Genomic DNA, 26695 nt, shown 5'->3' on the forward strand with positions numbered 1-26695 from the left:
GAGCGATAGTGATTATGTCGGAACACTATTACCGACAAGAGGCCTTTAACATTCTGGCAGATAAGAAGACATATAAAAAGCTTAAAAGTGATCCCACCCTAGCCTTTAATGCAGAACTTAAAACCCTTTTAGAAGAAGCAAGAGCTGTAAATATCATTTCTAAAAAGAATTTTGAATACCTTTGGAATCCTTATCCAGTCATTCCAATCTTTTATTTTATTCCGAAGATCCATAAAAACTTAAGAAATCCACCAGGACGCCCAATAATCAGTGGCATTGAATCAATTACAGCAAATCTGTCCGCCTTTCTAGATTTTCACCTACAAAAACATGCGCAAAAGGCATGGTCATATACCAAGGATACAAAATCATTTTTACAAGAGGTTGAAAATCTGGAATGGCGGGAAGATTACAGCTGGGCCACACTGGATGTGACCTCGCTGTACACAGTCATCAGTCACGATTTGGGGTTGGAAGCAGTTGCCCATTATTTGGACAGGGATGAAGATATTTCTCCAGGGCTAAAAACCTTTGTACTTTTTGGTATCCAGTTCATACTGGAACATAATTACTTTTTCTTTGATCAGTCGTTTTTTCTACAATTAGTGGGGACTGCCATGGGTACCAGGTTCGCCCCCAGTTATGCCAAAATATACATGCGCAGGTGGGAAGACCTCTGCGTGAGGTTGGGGCATGACTGGGTGGAGAACCTGGTCCTATGGCGGAGGTATATAGACGATGTCATCATTATCTGGAAGGGGTCAGATCTGGAGTTTATGACCTTTGTGAATTATTTGAACTCTAATGAATATAATTTAAAACTCTCTCCAATATGGAACCGTAGGGAAATTAATTTCTTGGACCTAACCTTGTTTTGTGAAGGAAATGAAATCAGAACAAAGTGTTTTTTTAAACCAACCGATGGAAACAGCTATGTTCATAAACATAGCTGTCACCATCAACCGTGGTTGAAAGGGATTACAAAAGGACAACTCACCAGGGTTAGGAGAAATTGTTCCCATATTAAAGATTTCCATACACAGGCCAAACATGTGGCTGACAAACTTGTCCAAAAAGGTTACAGCAAAAAGAGGATAGATAGAGAAATCGATATGATGTCTAAAAAAGACAGAAATGATTTCTTAATAAACAATCCGATTGGCAGACAGAAAGAGAATTTCAGACAATCTTTCTTTACCCAGTATAACATAGATCATCCTAAAATTAGGAGGAGTTTGTGCAAATATTGGCCAATACTGTTGGAGGACCCTATTTTGGGAGAACATCTGCCCAAGAAACCAAAAATTATATATAGGAAAAAACAAAATCTAAAAAATTTATTGGCACCAAGCTACGCCCTAAAAAATGTCTTTAAAAACAAAAAGAGTGATAAAGGTTTCAAGGGATGCAAGAATTGCAAAGCTTGCTCACAGGTCAATACAGATAAAGCTATGTCATATACCAGTTCCACCACTGGGAAGGAGTTTCACATTAAGTCGGGGATTGGCTGCCGCTCGGACTTTGTGGTTTATATGCTTCAGTGTCCGTGTGGCAGTCAGTATGTCGGACGCACAAAGAGGTGCTTAAAAGTGAGGCTTCTTGAACATATTAATAACATCAAGAAAAAACTCGAGACCCACTCTGTTCCTCTCCATTGCAACAACTGCCCACAATTCTTTTTAAAAGGTTTACGGTGCATGGGGATGGAACAAATTCAACCACACTGGAGAGGGGGGAACAGGGAAAAGCGTTTGGCCAAAAGAGAGTCCTATTGGATTCATAGACTGGGTACCCTTATACCAAGGGGACTGAATGTAGATATGGACATCATTTGTTTTTTGGATTAACTGAGTTAAAGAGAGAGACATACATATTCTCTTCTTATATGGATAAGGTATTTCTGAGATTTGAGCACACTAGTCTTACGATTAGGCAAGAGAAATAAATTATGTTGAACACTACATGCACATGCAATTATGGATTGCGATTAGGCACGAGAAATAAACTATGTTAAACACAACATGCACATGCAAATATGGATATGTCACTTTAAAATGAAAATTTAAAATTATAGCTATATATTCACATTAATCATTGGTTTAAAAGGTATTTTAAGAATTCACAAACTATTAATTACTAATGGTATATGATATAAAATAAATTTGTGATATATAACTTTAGAATTATATTTGTATGCACACTTGGATAGGAAGTTGTTGCATTCATTTTTTCATATTTTTCTGTTTCTATTTCAAGTTATAGAGGATATATTAATGTTTTTATTAGTATTATGGGTACTTTGTATGCAATGTTTAACAGCCCTCTCGTTTAGATTCTCAAGCACCATCAAGTAATAAATGGACTCATTCCTTTTTATGGTGGAACGCACGGCCATGTTATTTTTCCCGAGTGTGGAACGCATACGGGTCACGTGACCGGAACGTAACGCGTGACGTATGCGGAAGTGATAGAAAAATTACACGAGAAGGAATTGGAATCTCCGGCAAGAATCTACACCTGAAGAAAATACCGGGCAACGAATGAATTTCAGAGGAAAGAAGACACCCACTATTCCACCAATGACTTGGAGGGACTAGCCCTATATAAGATTTCATGTGTTAGCGTTTTTTAGGATGCCATTGTCAGCCATTGTACATGTTACTGCTGGTTTTATTGAAAAGGTCCCTGAGGAAGTCCTTTTTGTACAAGGACGAAACGCGTAGGACCGGTGACCTGTTTTATCTTTATATTTGTTTTTATTTATTTTGTACACCTCCTGATTTTATGAGTGAATAAATTGCCTTGGAAGGATTCTTTTGGTCGGAGTCTGTTTTGAATCATCTAGCTGACCCTGACACCCCATTGGCTACCACTCGAGGAGGAATACTGATCGACACCCCCCATCTACATCGTGGGGCGGCACCTTTAAAACGCTAAACCATTTGGAATTTGTGAGTGCATATATACCAGTACACTACCTTTGAGTATCAAACAATATTTGCACTATGTTTTATCCTCTATTCTAGGTACATCAGCAGAATCCCTAAAATATCCTATCATTTACGCTATTGTAAATTAGTTATGGAGATTTACTGATCTCCCTAACTGGCCCAATACTGCTCATTGCTGCCAGGCCCCTGCCTTCCCCAGGCCTTCGAACCATGACCAAAACGCCAGACTGCTCAGTCCGCTCAGTCCATGTTTACTAGTTAATTAACCTTCAGATTGCCAAACTGACAGCATAATGAATGTAATATGTAACAAACCTGTGTGTTGCCAACGTCTAATGGAATGCTGATATACTACCAAGCCTCACAACCTGTCCCCGACAAGCAACTGTGTTTTCTGCATGGTCTGCTCTTGGTAGACTGGCCAGTCTGATAGGCAATTCTATGGGCTGAGCCAGTGACACAAGTAATGACTCAGAACCCTCCCCCCCCCTTTACTCCTCCCACCATTGTCCCAATTTAGAGGATGCTGAAAAAGTTGGGAGGCATGTACTAGCACTGTAGAGTGGGCCAAACAGGATTCTGTACAATATCAGTTCTTTACCCAAGTGTTCTTTTGTAAAAACGGTAAAGCAGAGAGTCACTATGGTCCCTCTTATTACTTTAGAACATTTTTAGAAGAGAACACGTTGATACATCTCTCCTGTTGTTTCTGACCAGACAGCTGCTTCATTTAATGTTTTGTGGACTATCATCACAGCAGTCAGAACAATTATTGTTATTTTTAAATGCAACCAGGTCATGTCAATATGTTCTTATTTATTTTTATCATTTGTAATTTCGTTTACTATAGATACTTCTTTAAAGATTTTTTAAAATCTTGCACTGATTTTCTTTATTTTTATGATTTTCTTTTGTTGTTTTTTTACAGGCCTAAATGAACCTGCAGTATTCAGCTGTGAAGCACACAACACAAAAGGCCTGACTACATCTAATGACGTAAAAATCAATATTAAAGGTACATCCCTGTGCAAAGATTATTTCCTATCTAATCAATAACAACAAAAATAGATTGGCTTACAGTGCATGAATGTGTGAGTATTTCATAAGACGCTTTCAATAATTAATACCTTCACGATCCCTATATAACAATAAAACTAAATGTATGGTTTAGCCCAACAAACGTTTTCATTGCATTTAATGATAATTAATGTGGAAATATCTGGGTCACCAAACTAAAAGGTAGACGCTCTGCTGCTATAGAATATTGCCTACTTTGGCGATTTGATGACCTTAAGGCTGGCAAAGCATCATGGGAGTTTCAGGCCTGCTGCAGATTGGTTTATTTCTTACACAAGTGATGGATGTTATTGTACACTGACTAGAGAACATATTATAAGTGATAACATTTAACTGGGCTAAGCTGCAGCCAGTGCTCACAGACTGCTATTGCCACCCAATGTTGGTAGAATTTGTGCATAATAACCTGGAACTGTAATTTTCTTTTTATCTATGCGTGCTATGGAAACCACAGATCTTGATAAAATACTCTGAATCAGTTTTACAGAAAAATGTGCAGCTCAGATACTCATGGCACCAATATTGTACAAAGTCCCAAAGTCAGGGATGGTGGGAGCAGTCTGCCCCAGGTGACAGGCAGGAGGGGGGCCGCACGAGACCTGGGTAGAAAATTTAATTATCCTCTATGCGGGTCTAGCAGGGATGGAGATGGCTCACAGATACAGGTAGTGGATTTGGAATGATCTGTCGATTACATCTGCTGCCTGGTAACTGCCACGTGTGAAGGAGTAGGCAGGAAGTAGTCATTGCTTATCCAACCACTAGACCCCAGAGAATGTTCCCTCCGCTCCTCGTCCCTCACCCCCCATTCCAATAAAAGTAGATGGCAGATTTGATGTGTCTTTGCCGTTGACTGTGTGTGGTGTGTGACTGTATTGTGCATGTGTCTGCAATTTTGACTGAATGCGACATGGTGAGTCTGCACCTGGATGTTTGACTGTATCATTGTGAGTATATCACTGTATCACTATGTATGTGTGAGTCTGTGTGCATGTGACTGTTTATGTTTGTGTGTCTATGTCTTTGTGTATGTTGTGCCTGTGTATGTGACTGTGTGTCCATATTTTGTATGTGAGTTCATGTCTATGTATGCATGCTTGTCATTGTGTATGTATGTGGGGTGGGTAAAAAGGATAAACAGTTAAGACACAGACAAGGTTTAAGAAGCACACCAGAAGCGACATGGGTTAAGAGACACACAAAAAGGTGAGTTTGGTTGAGAGACACATAGGTGTGAAAGAGGGGATTAGGAGAAACCTTCAAGAAGGGTTGGAAGATACACAAAAGGGATAAGTAGGTGGCGCATAGCGATACAAAAGTTTAGAGCTGAGGGAAGGTGGGAGGTTGGGATGCTAACCTATTTTTCTGCCCTGTCGATAAGAGACCTAGCTATACAATGAGCTATAGTGATTATAGTGCATAGAGTGTCTCTTTAAAAGCTACTTTTGTTACTGGAAAATGTCTATATTTTTCAATAATATATATATATATATATATATATATATATATATATATGTCTTGCTTTTTGCTAGTCATTTTGTTCCATACCTCTAAAGACGACATTATAAAAATTTACAGAGATACAAATTGAATGTTGGCAGGCTGGCAGCAATAAGTTTACATAATTTTGTGTTTTGTTTGTTTGTTTCTTTACAAATTGCTTGTGTTTTCATGTCTTTATCACATTAATTTTCACTAATAGTATCAATTAACAGGGCTTGGGATTACATTGAAGTAAAAATAGAACAATTTATTCTAAGCAGAATTCTCGCTCTACTCCAAATCCCTTCTGAACACTCAAATAATTAAAACAATCTGTCTGCTATGGTTAGAGATTAAGGTTGTCTTAAGTAGATGCAGAGTGCTTAGCTAGATGCATTACAATTAGACAGAGATGCGTGACAGAATTTCTTATTTTGTGATTTACTTTTCTGAGTGGTTTATTTAGATCTTTATAAGTTCTGCACTCCACTTTTACCTGTAGTTCAAGGTGTGTTTTTCAGTAGTGGTTAAGAGGATGGAGAAGTTGTTTATAGGTTTATATAACATTTCCGATTTTTTGCGTCTATCCCAGGAGTATAAATGTCACTTTTAGTGTAACTGACAGAATATTAGAGAATAGTTTAGGAGATTAAACTGGGCTGGAGAGTGGACAAAATGTTAGTTTATGTTTATATTATAATTGTCATCGTGGCTTATTTTGTTAGTAGAAAAAAAAAAAAAACACAATATGCGAAGGGGGCTTCACGCTGTACCAATCATTCAGTTTGTAATATATCATTCCAATTAGAAGACTTAAAAAATGTACTTTCATTTTAGAAAATTAACTTATTAATAGGTGTACATAGATGAATTATTGCAAATTTTCCATTACCACAAATGCATTTTGTTGTTGTGGTAATGTAATGATAGGACTTCATATTAACAACATTCGGTTTTATTGATGTAAAATAATTACTATTTGAAGTGGCTGTTTTCTGTATTGTTTGATATGTAGAGAGACTGATAGCTAGGCAAGCCTGAGGTAAGTATGTATGTGTGTGAATAAAATGTATATTTTTGTTTCCCGTTTTTGTTAAAGAAACACTCCACACATTGCTGATGTGCTTTATGTGTGAAGGATGTGTCCTACTTTTTTAATTTTACAAAAAGTACTGATTTCAATAGAATTTGAAACTTTTATAAATGAGAACCCCTCCCCCTGGTTGTCAGTCAGACAACAGGTCCTGTTATTTTTTTGCTATTTGCCTGCGTGGAGCTAAACCCAAGAGGCAGCAATTGGCCAAAGCACCTGCCTTGCAAAGATTTCTGATTGAGCTGTATTGGGAAGTCTGCGATTGGACAGCCACAGAAAGTCTGGGCGGGGTTAGAAGGGGAGGGCTTGCAAATACTTCAGACAAGAGATCTGCAGCTTTTGCAAGCTGTTTTTAGATATACTCCCAATGAAAAACACATGATTAAATGTACTCTTGTTTTCAATGGGAGTAGATCTACCAAACGATGTTTAGTTTGTTTGTGCAGTGGATTGCCCATTTAAATTCTGATCAGCAAATTCCTATGAAATCGGTGATGAAATCATTGCTGTGTGACCCCTAATTAAAAACAAAATACATTGCTTGTTTTAATTCACATTAAATCAGGATCTGTCTACAGAATAGAGCAATAAGCCCCCTATATTATAAGTTTTGGCTTTTTGCTTAATATTTCTCCTTGCAGCTTTCTCTGCAAAATCTCATTTAAAGAAAAAAAAACATTTTAGGAAGTGGTGAATCATTGTTTTCTATCCTTATCCAGCTGCTTCATTCACTACATTTATGAGGAAGTGATTAATATTGTTGTACTTATTGTTGATCTTAGAGGTAATTATTTCCTTTAAGGCAGCTTGTTGATGATGTTAATCACGCTCACAGGTGGCTTCACTGCTAGTCATAAATATGCACATTCTGTTTTGTTAATTTTTTTTATTTTAACATTTTCTTTAAAGTGCAACTGTCAATTTTTTTAACTTCTCATCACCTCACCCCAATGAAAGCTGTGGACGTGTTTCCTATGGTTATACTTGCAGCTGAGTTACGTATACTGCACTCTCCCCCTCCCATGCACGTAACCTATCCCCCCACCTCTTTTTTTTTTCTCTTTCCTCTATACTTTTCTAGTTTTTCTCAGCTAATCTTTACTACTCCTTCTTTTTCGAGTCAGTACGACACTTACACTTCTCACTTAGCAAACCAAGCCGGGCATCACCACACTACGTACTCCCCTGGCATAACATACATACAGGAGACTCAGCAAGCCCCACATTTACTAGGACCTCCAAGGGTGTGTGGCTATAAGGCATGTCCACTTTGATAATCATGCTCTGACCTGCATTCTCGAGAACATAAATTTAGATAAGTCAAAGCCTCAGCACTGTGCTACTGTGCACTGTGCTATTGTTTCAAGTACATTTGTTAACTGAATTTGTTCCCGATCATTACGCACATACAAAGTGTCAAGCTACCATATGCATACATATCTAGACGGACACCTTTTCTTTTATTATCTAACCTTGTTCCTGTATTTCAAAATTAAAAAATAAAGATTGTAAAAAAAAAAAGTATACAGCACACTTACCTCTGCAGTACTTCCAGCTACCCATAATGCAGCAGGCGGATATGTATTCGCCATTAAATAATATGACCCTTCACACATATGGAATCATGGGTGTAAAGCTGTGCCTTGACAACCTTGCAAATGACGTGAATCTAAAAATAAAAAATATGTTTGTTCAATTTTCAATGTAAACTAACTGACTTTGACCAAATGGCCTGCAACTCTCAATTGATAGTTAAATCCTTTGATATGTTAATGGCCATTAGCCGTGTTCCAGGATCATATCCAAAGGAAGGTAAAAACATTCATATTTACCCCACAGAATAATAATTAAGCCCCATTTTTGTTATATTTGGGATGTGACAAGCGCCATCTTCTAAACAAGCCCAAACAGGATTGGCATAACTTTTAACCATAGGGAAAGGAATTGTGATGTCCGTCCTATTGGATCGCGGGTGGGGCGTGCGACATGTCTAGGGAATGGGGAAAACAAATAAAAAAATTAGCAGATGCAATTATTATTTCAGTAGCAGGTACATAAGAGAAGATAGAGCCAAATGTTTCCATTTGGATTGACGTTGGTCTGGAACAAAGGGGGTGGTCACTTATTATTTCTATAGGTACACCTTAACTCCATCCCTGGGCAAGACTCGATAATCCACAGGGTGTATCTCTAATGAGACTGAAGTGGGCAGTGTACTTGCTTGGGGCCAAGAGTACTTAGGACTTCTGTTATTTTATCCTTTTTGTTCTTATCTGTTGTTGATGTAAATAATTTGTTTATCATATATTTTTGTATGCACTGTGGCTATTTTTGCTCATAATAAACATTAATTTATTAAGTTCTGCCTTTGTCTGGTTAAGAATCACATTACCTGAAGAGACTAATTAGTATTTAGCAATTACATAGATATTGGTGGGTTTTTATTATTGATTTACCTGGGGGACCAAGGCACCCCATTTATAAATTGTCTTGTTGGTGGCAGTGTTAAAATAGTAATAGTTTCAGTATTATGTTTGAGTGTGGATGGTGATAAGGGTGATTTTGTCATTATTTCCGGTCTAGTGCAGGCGAATAGTGAGCTATAACCCTTTCACCACCACAACTACGTCATGCACACTCTTAAAGTAGGGTGCATTCGTGACAATTGTAAGCGCCAATTTGAAAGAGTTTAAATTATTTAATCTATACATATTGAATGCATACCAAAAACCAGTTGATTGGTAACACGAGTTTGGTGGTTCTATAACTGCACATCTTTTTGGTCTTTTAATGGAAATGGAGAGATCAGAGCCTCTGGTATTAGAGATCGCTCATCTCCTGTAACATTGGCAGCTTGCGCTATGATAGTCTGAAAGAACATGGTACTTGGTGTAAAGTCTTAGCACACATACAGTGGTACCTGACAGTATGCACTTGTAAAGAAAACGATGAACTGATCCTCTGATCTTTGAATGTACCACAATGGATTTGGCCCCTCTCAACTCCCATTACTTCCAAGGTAAAATATAACCAAAAAAGGTACGAGCGTCCCCTGTGTTTCTACAGTTATTAGATAGATATCTGGTTTAAATGAACCAGTTACACTGACACACTTACTTCATTTCCAGAGCAACAGCATCAAACAGCGACAACTTTAAATTCTCTCGCAAAGACTGTGACTCTCTCCTAAAAGGATCAATCACAGCACTTAAAGTGCACCCCTAGCCCTCTATGCAGAGAACTGATTGGAAGTGGAGGGGAGAGACCATAATTTGAATTAATATTTTAAGAAATGTTGTGCCTTTCCTTGAAGTCCTACTAGCACAATATAGTGATTACTTTTAATGCTCTATCGTCTAAAGACAAGTTGTGTGTCCTAAGGAACACTTTAAAGGCTGGATGAGCATCAAGTGAAGTGTAAATACCTCCATCTATGGAGCTCAGGTTATCCTTTGTTCTATAAGCAGGTATCTAACTTCTGTCTGCAGTCACCAAGCCTGCCAAGGCTTGTCTACTTGTGTATGGCTCCATATTGATGCTCTTGTTACTTCAGTTGAGACAAAACTCTCTTGTTTGAGTGTGCTGCTTTGTGACAGAATGTTAATAGCTGGATAACTGATAGACCCATTACCGAGAGTCTTGTTTGGCCCTGTAGCCTTGGAGTGCTGCCAAATTGGAAAGGGAAGACACTCTCATAAACGCAGAATGGAAAAAAGCTACAGTCACTGCTATTGTTTTATGCAGCAGATCAAATTCCTTGGCATATCCAAAGCACAGAAAGTACATTTTTCGTAATCATAAAAAGCAAGGGTATACACCTGCTATGTGCTGAATGAAATCCGACATACAGATAATAATTAAATAATACTTTTTTTTAGCCTTTATTTTGAATTTATGTAAAATAGAATCAATTAATAAGCTCACTCATACATTTTGTAAAAAAAAACAATTTTTAAATCCTATTTATATTTTGTTATATCTTCCATGTTCACTAGTAGTGGGCACATGGGTTTATTCACTAAAACTTATCAGCAAAAAAAAAAAGCAAACAGAGAATATGAGAACATTGAGAACGGGCAATAACTCAGTAGCTTGCCCTTTAGTTAGTCCCCAGGTCTGAAACAGGGTTTGGCTCACTTGTGCCTTTACAGAGAAACCCTATGTGGGGGGTTGACAAACTTCACCACTCCAGATTTTGTGCACTACATCTGCCATAATTCTCTTGGAGCCATTATGCTGACAAAGCATCAGGGGAGATGTTGTCCTGAATTGTAGGGTACTGAAAACGAGCTTGCACAATTTAGGCTAGAATAGCTGAGCTATGAGTATATCAACCACTGCAAGGCAATCTTCAGATCACTACATTCAGTGTTTAGTGCATAAAGCCATCTGGAATATTTTCACGTGTGTCAACATTCCAAACTTGTAACTATTATTATTTCCCTCTTCCTCAGAATGTTCGATTCAGCTGATATTTATTTGATTTATCATTGACATTGCCAGATATGCTTTTAAAAATGCCAGTTTGCACCGAAATAAAAACTTAACTACGGTTGTAAATATCTCCAGTGTGTGATAAATGTATTTTTTATTATCATTATTTTTGACTTTTTTTTTTTTATTAATTTGGATCTTAAGTGGTGAGCAGCATTTACCATTATTGGTATTTCAAGGGTTAAAGTTGTCATCTGATTGGAAACATCTGTCTTGTTAAGGAAAAATATTACGTAACCGGGATGTGAAACACTTTGTGAAATTTGGTTCCTCTTTATATCAAATGACCGATTTGTGCTGAAATGCTGAGTAAAATATTTGACTTCTCAATCTGTCTTTGATCGTACTGTGAATGTGTGCTGTGAACAGCAATTTGTGGTAATAGATGCTGTGTTTAACACTTTTGTTGGATGCAAATTTACATTCATGCTAAATGTATCTTAAGTGAATTTGTAATCTAAAATTTGAATTGTCAAGAATTCAAAGTGAGTTGAAAATTAATTTAAAGTTTTAGGACACAATAACCAAATTGAAAAAAAAAAAAAAAATCATTGCCAGCTGTTTTGACCTAAAATTTGAAACTTATTCATAATTCCGGACAGATATCACTCAAATGGATAAGATAATATAGTCAATTTAGCAAAAGTGGAAACAAATCTCTAAGCCAGCTATGTTTTCAGTTTGGCTACCCTGGCCTTAAATTTGAAACCACTTTTAATTTCTCACTTTAGTAAATAAGCCTGTGTGTTTTTCTACATTGTGTTTTACATGCTTCATGTAGATATCAGGTCATTCTGTTTCCCAGCTATGGGATATGAAGAATTTGTGATTTCGTTATTTGAACATATAACCCCCAAACATTTGTGTCTCATTACTTGTATACTTGGCAGAAGTTTTGTGTTACCTTTACAAAAGTGTCCACATTTGGACAATTTAGCTTATTGCTATTACCCTAAAATTGATGTCTAAGTTTGGACTGATGTGTAAAGGATCCCACATATGCTTGTACCATAACAACTAGAATAAGCTATAGTGGTCATGACGCTTAGTGTCTCAGTAAGCAAAACACTTTACTTGACCACACAAGTTGGGAACTGATTTGATAATGATTAAACAGAAAATTGTTCTTGAAAGCTTGTTTTTGTATTTTGTTTTGTTAAATAATATTTTTTTTTTTTTAATTCTTTATTTTTCAGTGCACAGTGTACATAATACAGTGGTAAACATTAGGTATAAAACATGCTGTATGAGTTTAGATGGTTAACATTTGGTTCGTGCACTTTTTTTTAGTTTTACAAGGTTGTGTAAGTCTAGGTAGCTTGTGTGAAGCGGGCGTACAGAGTTCCTACGCTAACCTAATAGTGATTTCTCAGCTTGTTCAGAGTGCCGGTGGAGGGGTGTTAAGCTGGATATTTGGCATGTGTGCCTGTGTACGTTTGCAAGGTGAGGCAGCGATAAGCGCTTGTAGCAGTGCGGGCTTTGGTAGAATATGGCTGTTATGTTGGCTGAGAGGGTACGTATGATGTGCCGTGGCTGGGTCTATGCGCTGTGTATGTTCACTCCTAACCAAGGGAGTGGCGGGGGTCGGCGTGTGCGCTGGATTCTGGGGTCGCCCATGGGGTTATGTGTGGTGGGAGTGGTCGTTCCCTGTTGCGGGGAGGGTTAGTGTCATGGTGGTGTCCCTGACCCTGGGCTGTGCGCCATGTTGCTAGCTAGCTCTTCCTTATTGAGCAATCTTGGTGGGTGAAATAAAGTAAAGGGGAGAGAAGCACTGAAGTGTAAGTTAACACATAATAACTGAACCTATTGTTCTGAGCCTTGAGTCCTGACCAAGTGGTGTCATGGGAGAACTTGGGACTGTTGTGTTGGGTAAGTAAGTCCCTGTCCGGTTCTCCAGAGCCCTATGTCGGGTCGCTTCTTGTGCTTGTTCCTGGTTCCGTCTGGTGTGTGCTCTCGGACCTCGGGACGAATGATGCTATGCGTTCTGGGTTCCAAGTGGTCGCGGCAGTGGGGGTTCTCTGGGGTTCACTGACCGCCGAGGGTGCCAGGTCCAACGCTGTCAGGAATGGTGCTGCTTCTTCAATCGAGGTGAGTGTGTGCAGGCTTCCGTTTCGGGTCACCGTCAGGGAACCGTTTGCTCCCCACCTGTAGCTTAGGTTTGCTGTTCGGAGCTGGGTTGTCACTGGTTGGAAAGTTTTTCGCCACAGGAGGGTTGCTTTTGTTAAGTCCTGATAGAATGTCAGGGCGGCCTCTTCGAAGTTTATCGGAGTTTTGCCTTTGACTGCTGCCATTATCTGTATTTTGTCCTGTGTAGTGAGGCATCTGAGGATGACGTCTTTTGGCATTTTGGTGGCTGCACTTGCTGACCCAGGTAGGCGGTATATCCCCTCAATTGACAGCTTTTTTGCCACTGCATGTGGCAGGATAGAGGCTAGTAGGCGCCTGACATAATGTGGTAGTTCGTCTGCGGAGATTGCCATTGGGACACCCCTTATTTTTATATTGGTGCGGCGGTGGCGGTCCTCCATAGCCGTCAACTGTGCAGACATTGCTCGTTGTTGTGACCAAACTTGTTGGACCGAGTTTTGGAGCTCTGACACGTGCGATTGTATGTCCGAGATGTCTCTCTCGGAGGCCTGTACTCGGTCTGCAATGGCTTTCATACCCTGTTTGATAGGGGCGAGTTCCGTTGCCAGGATCTTGTGGAAGTCAGCCAGTAAGACCTTCAGGTCGTGTCTGGTCGTCGGTGTGGAGTCGGTGTGGGCCGCAGGTGTCGTCGGCTGTGCGGCCAGCGGGCGTTCGGGCCCCATCTGCTCAGTTGGGTAAGTGCGGGAGTCGGGCTGCGGGGTTGCCGCGAGCGCGGGTTTGGGCTGCGCGGGCCTCTGTAACATTGTCCCGATGTCTCTGCTGTCAGTCGCCGTTTTCTGCGAGCGACGGCCCATTGCTGGCATTTGGGCCTGGGTGGCTGGTGAGGTCTGGGGATAGTCGTCCCTTACTTGTTGGGAGAGGAGCGCCTCCAGGCTCGGGAGCGTCAACGCGGGGTAGGCCCCGATTTTCCGCCTCCGTCTAGGCTGGTGCGATGGAAGAAAGAAAGGCATCTATCGCCTCAGAAGGCGTTATGGAGTGTGCCTGTTGGCTTTTGAGAGCTGGATGGGCTTTACTTTTCGGGATATTCTCGTTTTAGTAAGGTTGCTCGGAGGAGCCTGCAAGCATGGCGTCTGTTCAGGCTGGTGGTCAAGCTCCGCCCCCCCGTTAAATAATATTTTTATAGTCTTTTTATAGTGTCTTATAATCTTATAGTCTTATTTTTTTAAAATGTTGTTTTTCTTTTTCTCTCCAGATCTACCTGCTCCACCTGAGAAAGTAATCGTATTAAACAAAACCGAAATGGGGATCCTGTTATCCTGGGTCCCTGGATTTGATTCCTATTCTCCTGTGAGCAATTGTAGTATACAGGTAAAGGATGGCACTAATACAATATATTTAGACTTTGCTTCCTTTGCCTTTTTCATGAGCATGGGCAATGATTTTCAACAGTTCCTGGAAAGCACAATTCCCTTCCCCTAGCAGCCAGAAGAAGCACTGTACTGCTGATCTTTCTTTTTATAATCAAAGCTGCTTCTCAAAGCAGCGGCCCCCCTACACTAAATGTTAAGATTTTTGGCTCACATCCCCCTTCCTCCAGCAATGCCTATGTCATCATGTATTTGTCTCCTTTATGAAGAAATAAATGGATAGTAGGCTCTAGACACCAGTATTTTACCTACCGCCAGTATGACGGCACTGTACATGATACTTTATTTGATATCCTTAGGTCTTTTGAGACTTTGTGAACCCTCTATACACACTCTGCCATTTCACATTGGGTTTTTTAAGTTATTTCAGATGTATTTTATTTTTTATTTAAATACCCATATTTACTTTTATCTTTCTTTTTTTTTTTGTTCAGTTTAGTGTAGGAAGTAAGATTAATTAAGTTATTTCCTGCATTTTCCTGGTAGTGGCAGGAAAGGGTGTTGTCTCTGTTGTGGTATTTCAGATTTAGCTGATATTTTCTTGGACGTGTGACACAGATTTCACGTATCACTCAGACCCAGATACGGATAAATGAACCTTAAAATATTGCCTGTATATTTACCCCAGTCCCTCTATTGGGTGTTTACCTTATTACCTCCGTCTAGCTCTGAGATTAGATATTTCAGGACAGGGCAATGGGTTTACATAACATTGCATCAGTGTCCTGACTCACACCATCAGACAAAGCAATTGCACTTGAACTTTTGTTCCTTTATAACATTCAGTAGTAACATGAGGTTATGGATATCATAAAATAGTATTTTATCACTGTCGCACATCCATATGGTTCCAAAAGGTTACTGAGATATATGCAAGGGTAGAAATAGTTTATCCTGGGAAAATTCAAATGTATTTGAAGTTAAATTTTTTTTTTCAAATTAAATTTAAAAAGAGCACTAGTTTATTATTTATTTTCTGTAATTAAAAACCTACCTGGTGATATCATCACCTGTCACAATGTTTAGTTTTTTTTCTGAGAAGTAGTCCAGAATTTGGTCATGACAGTCCCCTAAAATTGGGAAAACTACTGTATGATAAAGGGAAAAAAACTCACTAGAATGCTGTGACAGGCAATCTCCTACACTCGAGTCCAGAAGTTGTGGATTACATCTTCCCTGGTATTTTGCTAGCAGTATCACTCTAAGAGCATTATGGGAGATGTAGTCCCCAAGATCTGGAGGGACAAAAAAATGGATAGAGCATACTCACATAAACAATGAAACGGAAACTTTAACTCCAAAATCTAGGCAAATGCATTTCAATGTTAATTGTATTAAAATAAGTTGTTTTGTGAACAAACCCCACATTGTCCAGTCCAGTCACTCAGTAGATCCTAACAACCTGTTATGCGCAATATCCATTTCCAACAAACAAACTACTCACTAAAAGTAAACTCAAAGTGAATTTCAGATCAAATTGGCAGAATCGAAAAAAAATCTTTGTTAGCTCTGTTTTCAGTTCAGCTATTTTTCTGGTCTAAAATTTGAAATGTATTTTCAATTCCTAACAAGTCACACTTTACCCTGCTAGATTCCTTAGTATTGTACAGTGTGAGCATTGTATTTCAGTAAGAAACAAACAATACACAATTACACCTACTGATTCCCATTAGTTTGCAAACTGTTATATTTGGATTTTTGCGAAAGAGGTTTCCCTATAATTTCCATGAACAATTTCGCTGTATCGAAATAAGCATTTAGTTGACAACCAAAATACAAAATTTCAGAAAGGTTTTAGATCTTGGATGCCAGCTCATTACAATTTGCTGATTAGTCAATAAATTCCTTTGTTCCATAGTTGATTCATGTTATGCAAACAGACTACTACGATTATGGAAACACAGTGACGTTTAACAATATCTGAAATTTGCTATGGTCACGGGTATAGAACTGTGCAAAAATTATGATTTAAAAAAAAAAAAAAAACCACACTAAGTCTTCAGTGAATACTATTCTACTAATTTACTTCCCTAATACTATCCTTAACTTTTGTGTCACTTTACCCCACTGCCTCTAGCATGTAAGCTCCATGAGCAGGGCCATTAACGCCTCTGTTTCTGTATGTCAAACCTGTCTGGTTACAATGACATGTTTGTTAGTCCACCAATTGTAAAGCACCATGGAATTTGTTGTTGCTATATAAAAATAATAATAATAATAATAATAATAATGGTGAAAGACAGAAAATAATCAGAAAGATAATATGCGATAATCCCATATTTCTGCCCTCTTTTGAGAACCCAAGGATGAAGAATTGGCTCTACTGGAGTATATACAAAGTTCAAGAAATCCGTAACAATGTCACATCACTTATACCCATCAGTTATCTGTCATAGACTTATCATTCCTGCATTCACGCACAGCGATTATGCTTTGAACACACTTTGAGTTTTATGAGTGTTGGGCTTCTTATTGTCTGTAATGAGTTTTTGTTTTATTTTTTTTAATTACAGGTTGAAGAGACCACATCATTGTACAGAAACCTTTCTATGTTCTTCCCTACCCTCGTACCTCCTCACTCGTATAACATCAGTGGTTTGAAGGCCTTCACCCAATACAACATTAGTGTCTCCTGCAGAAATGAGGTGGGCTGGTCTTCTCCAAGCTCATGGGTATTGGCCAATACAACTGAAGGAGGTGAGATCTTTACCCATAATATCATGCTTGCATTGCAAAACTGTTGTGTTAGTGCGCCATACACAAGGGTTCCACTTACTGTGAATTTTGACTGCCAATGTGGTGAACGTGTTGGAAGGGTCATATCAGCTCATTCTGCATACCTTATTTAGGCAAATGCTATATGTAGGTTTTGCTGTTAATCACCTTACAAGGTGAGACATGCAGGTTGGTGTGTTGCTTTCACTAATTGTATTTACTAATCATAAATGTATAAAACATTCTGGAGATCTCTAAAATATATATTTTTTAATGTATTGTCATCATTCACTCTACACATTCCAACTCTTTATCACCAGCTCCGTCTGATGCTCCTGGGAATATCTCCCTTGTGATAAATGGCTCACTTATAGAAGTAGCTTGGATCCAACCACTTAACAGTGATAGGAATGGACCCCTTCAGGGCTTCAAAATAAAGCATGCATGGAAGGCTTTTGGAACTCCAGTAAGTGCTGGTTACGTTGTTCTGATATTTGTTTTGATTGTACTGTGTAAGATATACATTTTGTTTCTCAAGGACAAACAAGAAAAAAATGCCAACTGCTACTTCAATTACAGCAGTATAAGATTTATTGGTGATACATTTGTGACCTTGCCATCTTGCTATTTACTGCTTTCTACTTGAGATGTTACGTCTATCTGGTCTTGAGTTTCGTACTTGTTTTATTTCTGTACAATGTCTTTTTTTGGTCATTCTCAAAGAGAAAGACAGACACAGGAGGTTGAAACATTGTAATTTGTCACCAATTAATCTTATGATGCTAGCATTAAAGCAATATTGGACCTGTTTTTTGTTGTTTCTTTGCTTTTCATGGAATAGAATGACCTGCAAAGCTAGAAGATCTTCAGGACCCCTATACTAAGTAACTATTTATTCTTTCTTGTATATCTGTCAAAATACACATTATTTAATGACAAAGCTAGTATCATAATTAAATGTCTGTTAGTCCACCCTTTGTACAGCGCTACGGAATCTGATGGCGCTATATAAATAATAAAATAATAATAATAATAAAGTAAAATAAATAACTAGAATCCCACGGGAGAATTGTGGGGTATTAATAAAGAAATTGTACATTTCGGCCCAAAATATCCATGATGAAAAAAGTTGAGTAGAACATTTTCCTAGTTTGGTTATTTTGGCTTAAAGGGACACACTTTTCAGCATTCCTTCCCTTGCGTCATTGTAATGCATTACAGGTATGTAGATAAGGCATTAAAAAAACAAACAAACAAAACAACAAATTGTTAAAATGTCTATAGCTACTATGCATAGCAGCAGCAACCCATCTCTTTCTTGCCAGAAAGAAAACAGGTTGGTCAAGAGTAATAGAGGCCGTCTGGAAGATAAATCCTGCTGCCTGATTTTGTCTCATAGCTAGAGCCATTCCCCCCCCCCCCCCAAATTGCTGCAGTTATAGGTTGTCCTAAGAGATGAGTGTGGGTTTAGAGTACTTCCTACACCATAAACCTTACAATAATACAATGCCGCTATTGTGCTTAGAGAGCCACTTTACAAACTTGTAACTGTCTGGTGAATTTTTCATAATTTCTGGTTTATTGAATAAATCGTTTTGGATTTACAGTGTCTTGGTAGGTGTTAGACATTGTAACTTGTCTCTGCTTTATGGTGCTGCATTTTCATAACCGAGTGATGTGTCTGAATCTAGCAACAGACCATAATAAAACACAGTTATAATAAAAGCCCTGAAACAATGATTACAGTGATTGCATAGGAGAGAATCCCCTTAGCATCTTTCAGTGGTGGCCGCGTTTGTGTGTATTATACGTGCGGTTGTTTCTGTTGCTTTCAGGGCTTGGCAAGCTTGTGCAAGTCCCCATTCTTGAGTCCAAATAAAAGCCACATCCTGGAATGTTCTAATTGAGTCGCACACAACTTGTTTACTGTGGTCTCAGCATAGAGCTGAATTGATTTGTTAGCTTACTTGCAGCCTCCTTTATTCCTATAAATTGTGAGCTGATCTCAATGAGCTTGTTTAGTGGTTGGTTATACGCACAGATGTTTTATATATGGTTTCATTGCTAGCCTAGGGCAGCATATTTACATTAATGATCTAGTAGCTGAGTTACAAAGTAAAGCTGAAAGCCACAATAACAAAAAATATATATACTTTTGCATGAAACGGGTACATAAAGTAAATTGAGGTTTAGTTGTGGTTTTAATCCAATACCTGTACTTCGCTCGGGGACCCCTGTGTTATCCTCTTCACAACCAATTACCCGTTCTAAGGCGCAGGTGGGGGGAAGTAATATGGACTGTGGATGAGAAATGTGATGTTTAGTGTTTAGAGAAAAAAGTTTTGTTTACACAAATAATTGAAAATGAAAGAATTTCCATTAGTTACAATTTAACACAAAACCAGTTCTAATCTTCATGGGAAAATATATTTTATATTAAAACAGAGAATATGAGAAAACTGAGAACAGGCAAAAACTCAAGAACTTGCCCTTCTGTTAGTTGCCGCTCAAGACTCAAACAGGTTTTTTTGCCCACTTGTGTCATTATATTGAGAACCTATACCCTCAGACTGGCCCTGCCCCTGCTGGCATTTTGGGTATAGACTGCCCTTGAGCATGGGGTCAGTCTGATATGTGACAGGCTAATGTTGTCGCTGTAATGGCACAAGGGAGCTAAAAACTGTATGAAACCTGAGCAGGATCTCAGAGAAGAACAAGTTATTTGAGCGTTTGTCCATGTTTGTTGTTCACATAAACTCTTGTTATTATCTGATTTGCCTATTTACCTATTTCAAAGGTATAACCCAGACATCGCCCTTTTCACTATGCCTAGTGGGGTATCAGCTACACATCACTAAGGAGCCCAATGTAGGCCAAAACGATTGTCCAAGGTTGCTGTATCTCTCATACAGAGTGAACATGCTGGCATTTCGGACCTTGGCTTCCCAGCCTGCCCTTGAGGGCGGGATGAGTTTAATATGCTACAGGCTAAGGTTCTTTCTGCTAAGATCTGTATGATACGTGTCGGAGTGGGAGTAACCAAAGGGCTGTTGTCTGTTCTAGTATTCTTATAAAATCTTGGTTTTAGAAATTTGATATACCAGAGCGCATTTTAATATCATTTAGTATCTGACACCTCTCAATGTCCTTTTTAGACAGAACATTTTTAATATGTAACTAGCTACGTTACAATTTTTTGATCTATATGTACTTTCCTTAACTTTTGATACTTGGGCTAACTTTTTATCATACTAAAAACCATATAAATTGGAGTGGAGCTACAAGTATAATAAATAAATATAATAAATACATACTGTGACCGAAAGCAAAGAATTGTGTTGGATGGAGTCTATATATCTCCCCAGATTTTGGAAGGTTCCTACTTTGTGTAATTAGCCCCAGGGAAATGTGTTGTGTTAAAATTAATATTGCACTTTATATTAGTGTATGTTTGGGCCCTGGGGTGGAGCACTTGTAGAGTAGGGTGGGCCAGTGCTCCACTCCCTCTTTTGGAGGTTGCTTGGAAACTGCAGATGAGGAGTCCATTTCCAGAGTTTCAACCCTCTGATTTACGTCACCTGAAAAAGATTGTTAATTGCAGGTGCTAAAGGAGAAGTAGAGATTGTGCTTGCTTCCTGTGAGTTTCAAGAGAGAGCTGAGAGAACCTAAAACAGTAAGGTGGATATTTATGTTTAATTATGTTGGGAAATGGACAAGCCATCCAACCCAGTTAGCTAATTATTTTGTTTAGTTAGTGCTCAGAAGAGCAAGGATTTTTTTTCTTTATTTTGTTACAATTTGTTATACTGCACATTGTTGAATTTTGGAACCACAATAAAAAGAGCAAGTCCTTTTACCTAATCCGCGTGTGAAGTGTCTTTAAAGCCTGAAAAGACTGTGTGTAACACCCCAATCCCAGGACAAGGTACCAAAGGACAGGAGTACTTTTGTCACAGTACTTATACTGAAATTGATGTTCCGTAAAATAGAACAGAAACAAAAGCCGATAGTGCAAATAAATAATAACAATAAGAGTATAAAAGAGATGTAAGAAGCACTCACAAAGGTGGTTCCAAAAGTATCACTTGGCTCTGGTGTATAATACTTTGGATCTTAAGGGAGATCCAGCCCCCTCTTCATGTTTCTCACACAGGACTGGTAAATGGTTCAGTCAGGATAATATGAAACTCCACATGAAAAGTAGTGATGAACTATTTTATTTTTTAAAAAGCGATTAGGTATAAAATCCTACAAACAGACTCCTAAAACACGTTTTGTCAGTTCTCTGGTTTTCTCAGTTGGTAGAATGCAGGTTAGGAAGTGCCCTTAGGAGAGTTTCTTAAATAGCTCTTTGAAAAAAATTTCCCGGGCTTTTTGATCGCCAGTGGATGACTTGCTTTCTTGATGCTGCACCTGGTGATGTTGTCTGTTGGTTTACCCGTGAGTAAAACGCACAATGCGCTCCATTGATGCCATTCCTCCGTGTCACACTCGTCCTTATCTTGTAGAACGCATTGATCCTCACATCTATTACCTTATCTTTCCTCTCAATGTAATTTCAACGCACCATGTGTTCCAATAGGTGCGATTGCGAATTCTTTATCATGCTTTCTTTTTTTTTTTTGTTATTTATTTTAGCTTCCCAGTGGACAGTGATCACATTACAAAATACAAAGCGGTTACAATATGGTCTCAAAATACACCGTACAGAGATCATGATAGTTGACAACAAATGAGATAAAGAACAAATCCCTGAAAACAGAGATAAATTCAGTGTGTCCAGGTCGTATCTCTGTAGGGGATAACCCTTGTAATGCAATACAAAAACGAAACTGGAGTGTGAACCAAGGACAGGTGTCCAGGGAACACTAGTGAGATACTGATCTGAGTTGTTAGTCACTTAAAATAAAAAATCATTTAATCGGTATACAAAACCATGAACTTGAAGTAAATGTAAAAAGAAAAGAATATAAAAGGTGAAAAATAATAAGTGCACTCCAACAGGGAGGAGGGTAGGAAGGTAGCTCAGGGAGCTCAGGGATGAGCTTAGGCAATGGGTAAAAGGAGGTAGAAGTAGTTTGTAGCTATATAATAGTCCTATGCAAGAGTAAACTGCTCTCTATAGAAATGGACATGAGCTATAGTGGCTACTATGAGAACCTCTCCAATACCCAGAGCAACAATGTACACAAACTGGTTAACTCCAGGATACTGTAACAGCCCGTGTGATATAGAGTACTTCACACCTGCTATAGAAATTGAATAAATCCTTGGAGTGTACAAACAGCCCGTTAGTAGAACCCCAGTATTAGGTTACCTAAGAGGATAAAGTCCTAGAACCGTGTTACAAATTGCTTCACACTATCTCCTAAGGTACAATATATCTTTAAGGGCTAGTGCCCTATCTGTGCCAAATCTGAGGTATAAACTCATACTGAACCCTGAATAACGCTCCAAACCGGCTACCAACCCTCCTTGCCCTGATTAAACACCCAAAACAATGGTGAAGAAAAAAGTGCTGTGCTTTAAAAGAACATTACTTCTGCCTAACGCGTTTCGGCGCTAAAGAGAGCGCCTTTCTCAAAGGCTATCAACGGAGAACTGACTCCGGACTCGTGTTAAGTATGTTGTACTGAAAGAAATGAGCCAATCAGTGAAGAGTGTGGGCGGCGTTCTATTCAGCCGCAATAGCCGTTTGTGAGTGGTTCGCCAATCTGTCAATCAGATGGTGAGGCCCCAATCGGAAACAGAGGGGCGGAGCTAGGTGCCGAATCTGGAACTCATGTATAATGAGTTACCATGGGTACCTGCTCGTGTACCGGTCTCGTTCTTTATAACGTAAACGCATTCATACAGTATGGTATTGCCTTAGGGGCTCAAGAGAGACAGTAATACCCATTCTCCATGGTATGGCAATGGATGAATAGCCCATGGGGTGGGTTGTTCCCCGGATTTACGGCAAGAACGTATTAAATGGGTTACATATAAAGTGCATATTGAGACACAGCTTATCACAAGGTGGCTATTAACAATAAACACATATAGCTGCCGTGGTTCATTTTACAACAGTTCATGAAAGTGACATATTAGTATAATGATACTTGTAAGGATAGGTGACAAGCAACTAATATATATCGTATGAAGGGTTTATGATGCAATAAAAGGGGTGAATGTGAAGCCTTCATTGAGGCCACAAGGGGATAGAGTGTTCAATGTCTGGATCCAAAAGCATTCTTTCTGCCTCAAGATCAGATCCAGATCTCCCCCTCTTTTTCCCACAATGACCTTCTCAACCCCTGCAAATTTGAAGCATCTAAATGTTTCACTATGGTGTCCTCTAGCATGTCTAGCCACAGGGGTATCCCTATTTGATGGAACTGAGTGGATATGTTCCATCATACGCCTCTTGAAGGGGCGTATAGTTTTTCCCACATATTTTTTACCACATTTACATGTGAGTAGGTAGACTAGTCCTGTGGAGTTACAGTTAAAAAATTGTTTGATAGGGATGGTTAGTGTGCCTGAGGAGTCTGTGATGGATTTGGAGTCTTTATCTATGTAGCGACAGGCCACACAGCGTCCACATTGGTAGGTGCCGTACACATTTAACCAGTTTTCCTTACTAGTATTGCATTTGGAAAAGTGGCTGGGTACTAGCATGTCCTTGAGGTTTTTGCCTCTTTTGGCTGTTATTGAGACATGTGGGGGGATCACATCTTTAAGGTGTCTATCTTGAGTAAGTAATGGCCAAAACCTAGCCAAAATCTTTTTCGCTGGGTCCCATCCTGCATCGAACTTAGCCACACATCTAATAGTTTTAGGGGGGCATGGTTTGGGACGGTTGTCCAAGAGATCCTCACGTTCACTTAAAAGTGCTCTTTGGTATGCCTGTTTCAGGCATCTATTAGGATACCCTTTGGCTTTAAACCTTGCCTTCAGTATGGCTGCTTTCTCTATAAAGTCTTCCACAGATGAGCAATTTCTTTTAAGGCGCAAGTACTGTCCCACTGGAATACCCCTCTTTAGTGGGTTAGGGTGGTGACTACGCCAGTTGAGCATATTGTTAGTGGAAGTAGGTTTGCGATATAGAGTGGTCTGAATCGTGAGTTGTTCAGTAATCGTGAATGTGCAGTCTAGGAAATTCAAAGATGATAGCCCAATTTCGACGAAGATTCAGGTCATTAGTATTTAAAACTTCCACAAATTCTGTGAATAGTTCTTGGGTTCCTGTCCATATGACCAGAATATCATCTATATAGCGTTTCCAAAGATGGACGCAGTCCATATAATGTTTTAAGCGCTCTGAATAGACAATATGTTTTTCCCACCATCCCAGGTGCAGGCATAGGAGGGGGCACAAGACGTCCCCATCGCCCTGCACCTGGTGATAGAATTTGTTGTTGAAAAGAAAGAAATTATGAGTCAAAATGAACTTTAAAAGGTCTAGTACAAAGGTGGTATGGTGCGAGTGGCTAGAGCCCCTTGTTTCAAGGAAAGTGCCAACGTGCTGTATCCCACCTATATGGGGTATTGAGGAGTAAAGTGCCTCCACATCGAGGCTACAAAGCATCGCCCCCTGTGGTACTTTGATTGATGTAATGCATCTTAGAGTGTCTTTTGTATCTCTAAGGTAGGACGGTAGTTTTTCTACATAGGGTCGTAGAATTTTATCTACGTAGGTGCTACCTTTGCATGTTAGATTGTTAGTGCCTGATACAATCGGTCTAGCTGTCAAGGGTTCATAGCCTTTATGTATCTTGGGGAGACAGTAGAAGGTAGATATTACTGGATTTTTTACAAAAATACTCGCATATTCGTCCTTTGTGAGTACACCGTGATCGAATGCTCTATCAAGTAGATTTTTGAACTCAGAGAGGAATTTGGAAGTAGGGTTTGATGGTAAGACTTTATAAGTGCTTGCATCATCGAGTATCTTTTCTGCTAGCTGAGTGTAGTGGAGTCTGTTTAGAATGACAATGTTGCCCCCCTTGTCTGCCGGTTTGATGATAACCTGTTCATTGTCCCTTAGATCGGTTAATGCTTTCCATTCCCTTTTTGTGAGGTTATGTCTCGGTTTAACCTTAAAGGTATCAATGTTCAGGTTCTTAATCATATTGGTTGTGGACTCAACGAACATGTCAATGCTTTTAAATTCACGAAAGTTCGGAGTAAATTTACTTTTTGGATGCAGATCCGTATATGGTGGGGGGGAAGCATTATCATTGGTTTCAAGAAGGGACACCAAGTCAAGAACACATTGGTATTCTCTTTCATCAAAGCCTAGTTCTTTGGCTTTTTTCTCGTCTCTCACTTTAAAGAATTTGTGAAGGGCTAGCTTCCTCCCAAACAAGTTTATATCTTTAATCCATTCAAATTTGCAGAATGGTGGAGTTGGGACGAAAGATAGACCCTTCATAATTACTTGTTCTTGTAACATGGTGAGAGGGGTGTCTGAGATATTAATTATTCTAGTGTCTCCTTCTAGTACCGTCTGCGAGTTCTCCCCCTGTTGCGAGTTTGCCTGTACTGTATGGGTTGTTCCCCCTCCCTCTGTAGTTGCCCTAAAAAAGACACTCCTTTTTTGAGGATTCCTTTGCCTCTCTGTGTGGCTTGTCTAGTTTGCGGCACTGCTGTAGGTTCACTATCTGTATCTGAGGTCTCATATTCAGAAGTAGTGCAGTAGTCCGAGTCTACTCTAGAGATTTTCTTAAAGTGTCTATAGATTCTACCTGATCTATAGTCGTCGTTATCTCTGACAAACTTCTTGTGTTTACGTGATTTAATAACGTTCTGATACTTATTAAGGTTTAGTTGACAACAAAACAGAGGACCACAGCTTTTAGCAAGGAGTCTCCAGAAAGGCAGTATTATCAGTATGCATGCCTTTGGCAAGAGTTTGAGTTTGTAGAATAAAAAACTAAATAACAATTGAAACAAGTGGGATAAAGTGTGAAAATAAGCCCAACTTGTGCTACCCTCTCTCTTCTAATGAGTAATACCCGACTAATCTAATTATATAGTTAATGGCATTAGTACAGGTGGATATCTGCTAAACAAATATAAAGCGTATTCGTACAGAAGAAAGGGAGTAGGGAGGGGTGATAAGGGAAGGGGGGGGAGACAAAGGGGAGCGGGAGTGGTTGAAAGGTCATCCGATGGGACCGAACAGAAACAGTTGATATCATCCCGCTCCCACTCCTAGCAGCAGTCGGGGAGTTTGCCAACACTTAATGCGTGATGTTGTGGGGACAGGGTTCGGGATTCTGGTTACTGGGCTAAGGGGTAAACGAGTTCCCGCCTCCCCTGCTCCCCACATATAAAACACCGGCAAAGCACTGGTAGCTGACAGGTGCATCGGCATAGCACTG

The 26695-nt window shown here is 39.3% G+C and overlaps 1 protein-coding gene across 2 annotated transcripts in view; it reads left to right on the plus strand.

The window, feature by feature from the left end:
• MERTK (MER proto-oncogene, tyrosine kinase) overlaps window positions 1-26695 on the plus strand; it is a 133116-nt gene that overhangs the window by 57984 nt on the left and 48437 nt on the right. For both annotated transcript variants that reach the window (XM_063443667.1, XM_063443668.1), the window contains exons 6-9: window positions 3880-3966; window positions 14438-14553; window positions 17126-17309; window positions 17648-17793. In XM_063443667.1, coding sequence (XP_063299737.1) covers window positions 3880-3966; window positions 14438-14553; window positions 17126-17309; window positions 17648-17793 — 533 coding nt within the window. The remainder of the gene's footprint in view (window positions 1-3879; window positions 3967-14437; window positions 14554-17125; window positions 17310-17647; window positions 17794-26695) is intronic.

The sequence above is a fragment of the Pelobates fuscus genome, chromosome 2 (assembly GCF_036172605.1).
Source record: "Pelobates fuscus isolate aPelFus1 chromosome 2, aPelFus1.pri, whole genome shotgun sequence".
Classification (NCBI taxonomy): Eukaryota; Metazoa; Chordata; class Amphibia; order Anura; family Pelobatidae; genus Pelobates; species Pelobates fuscus.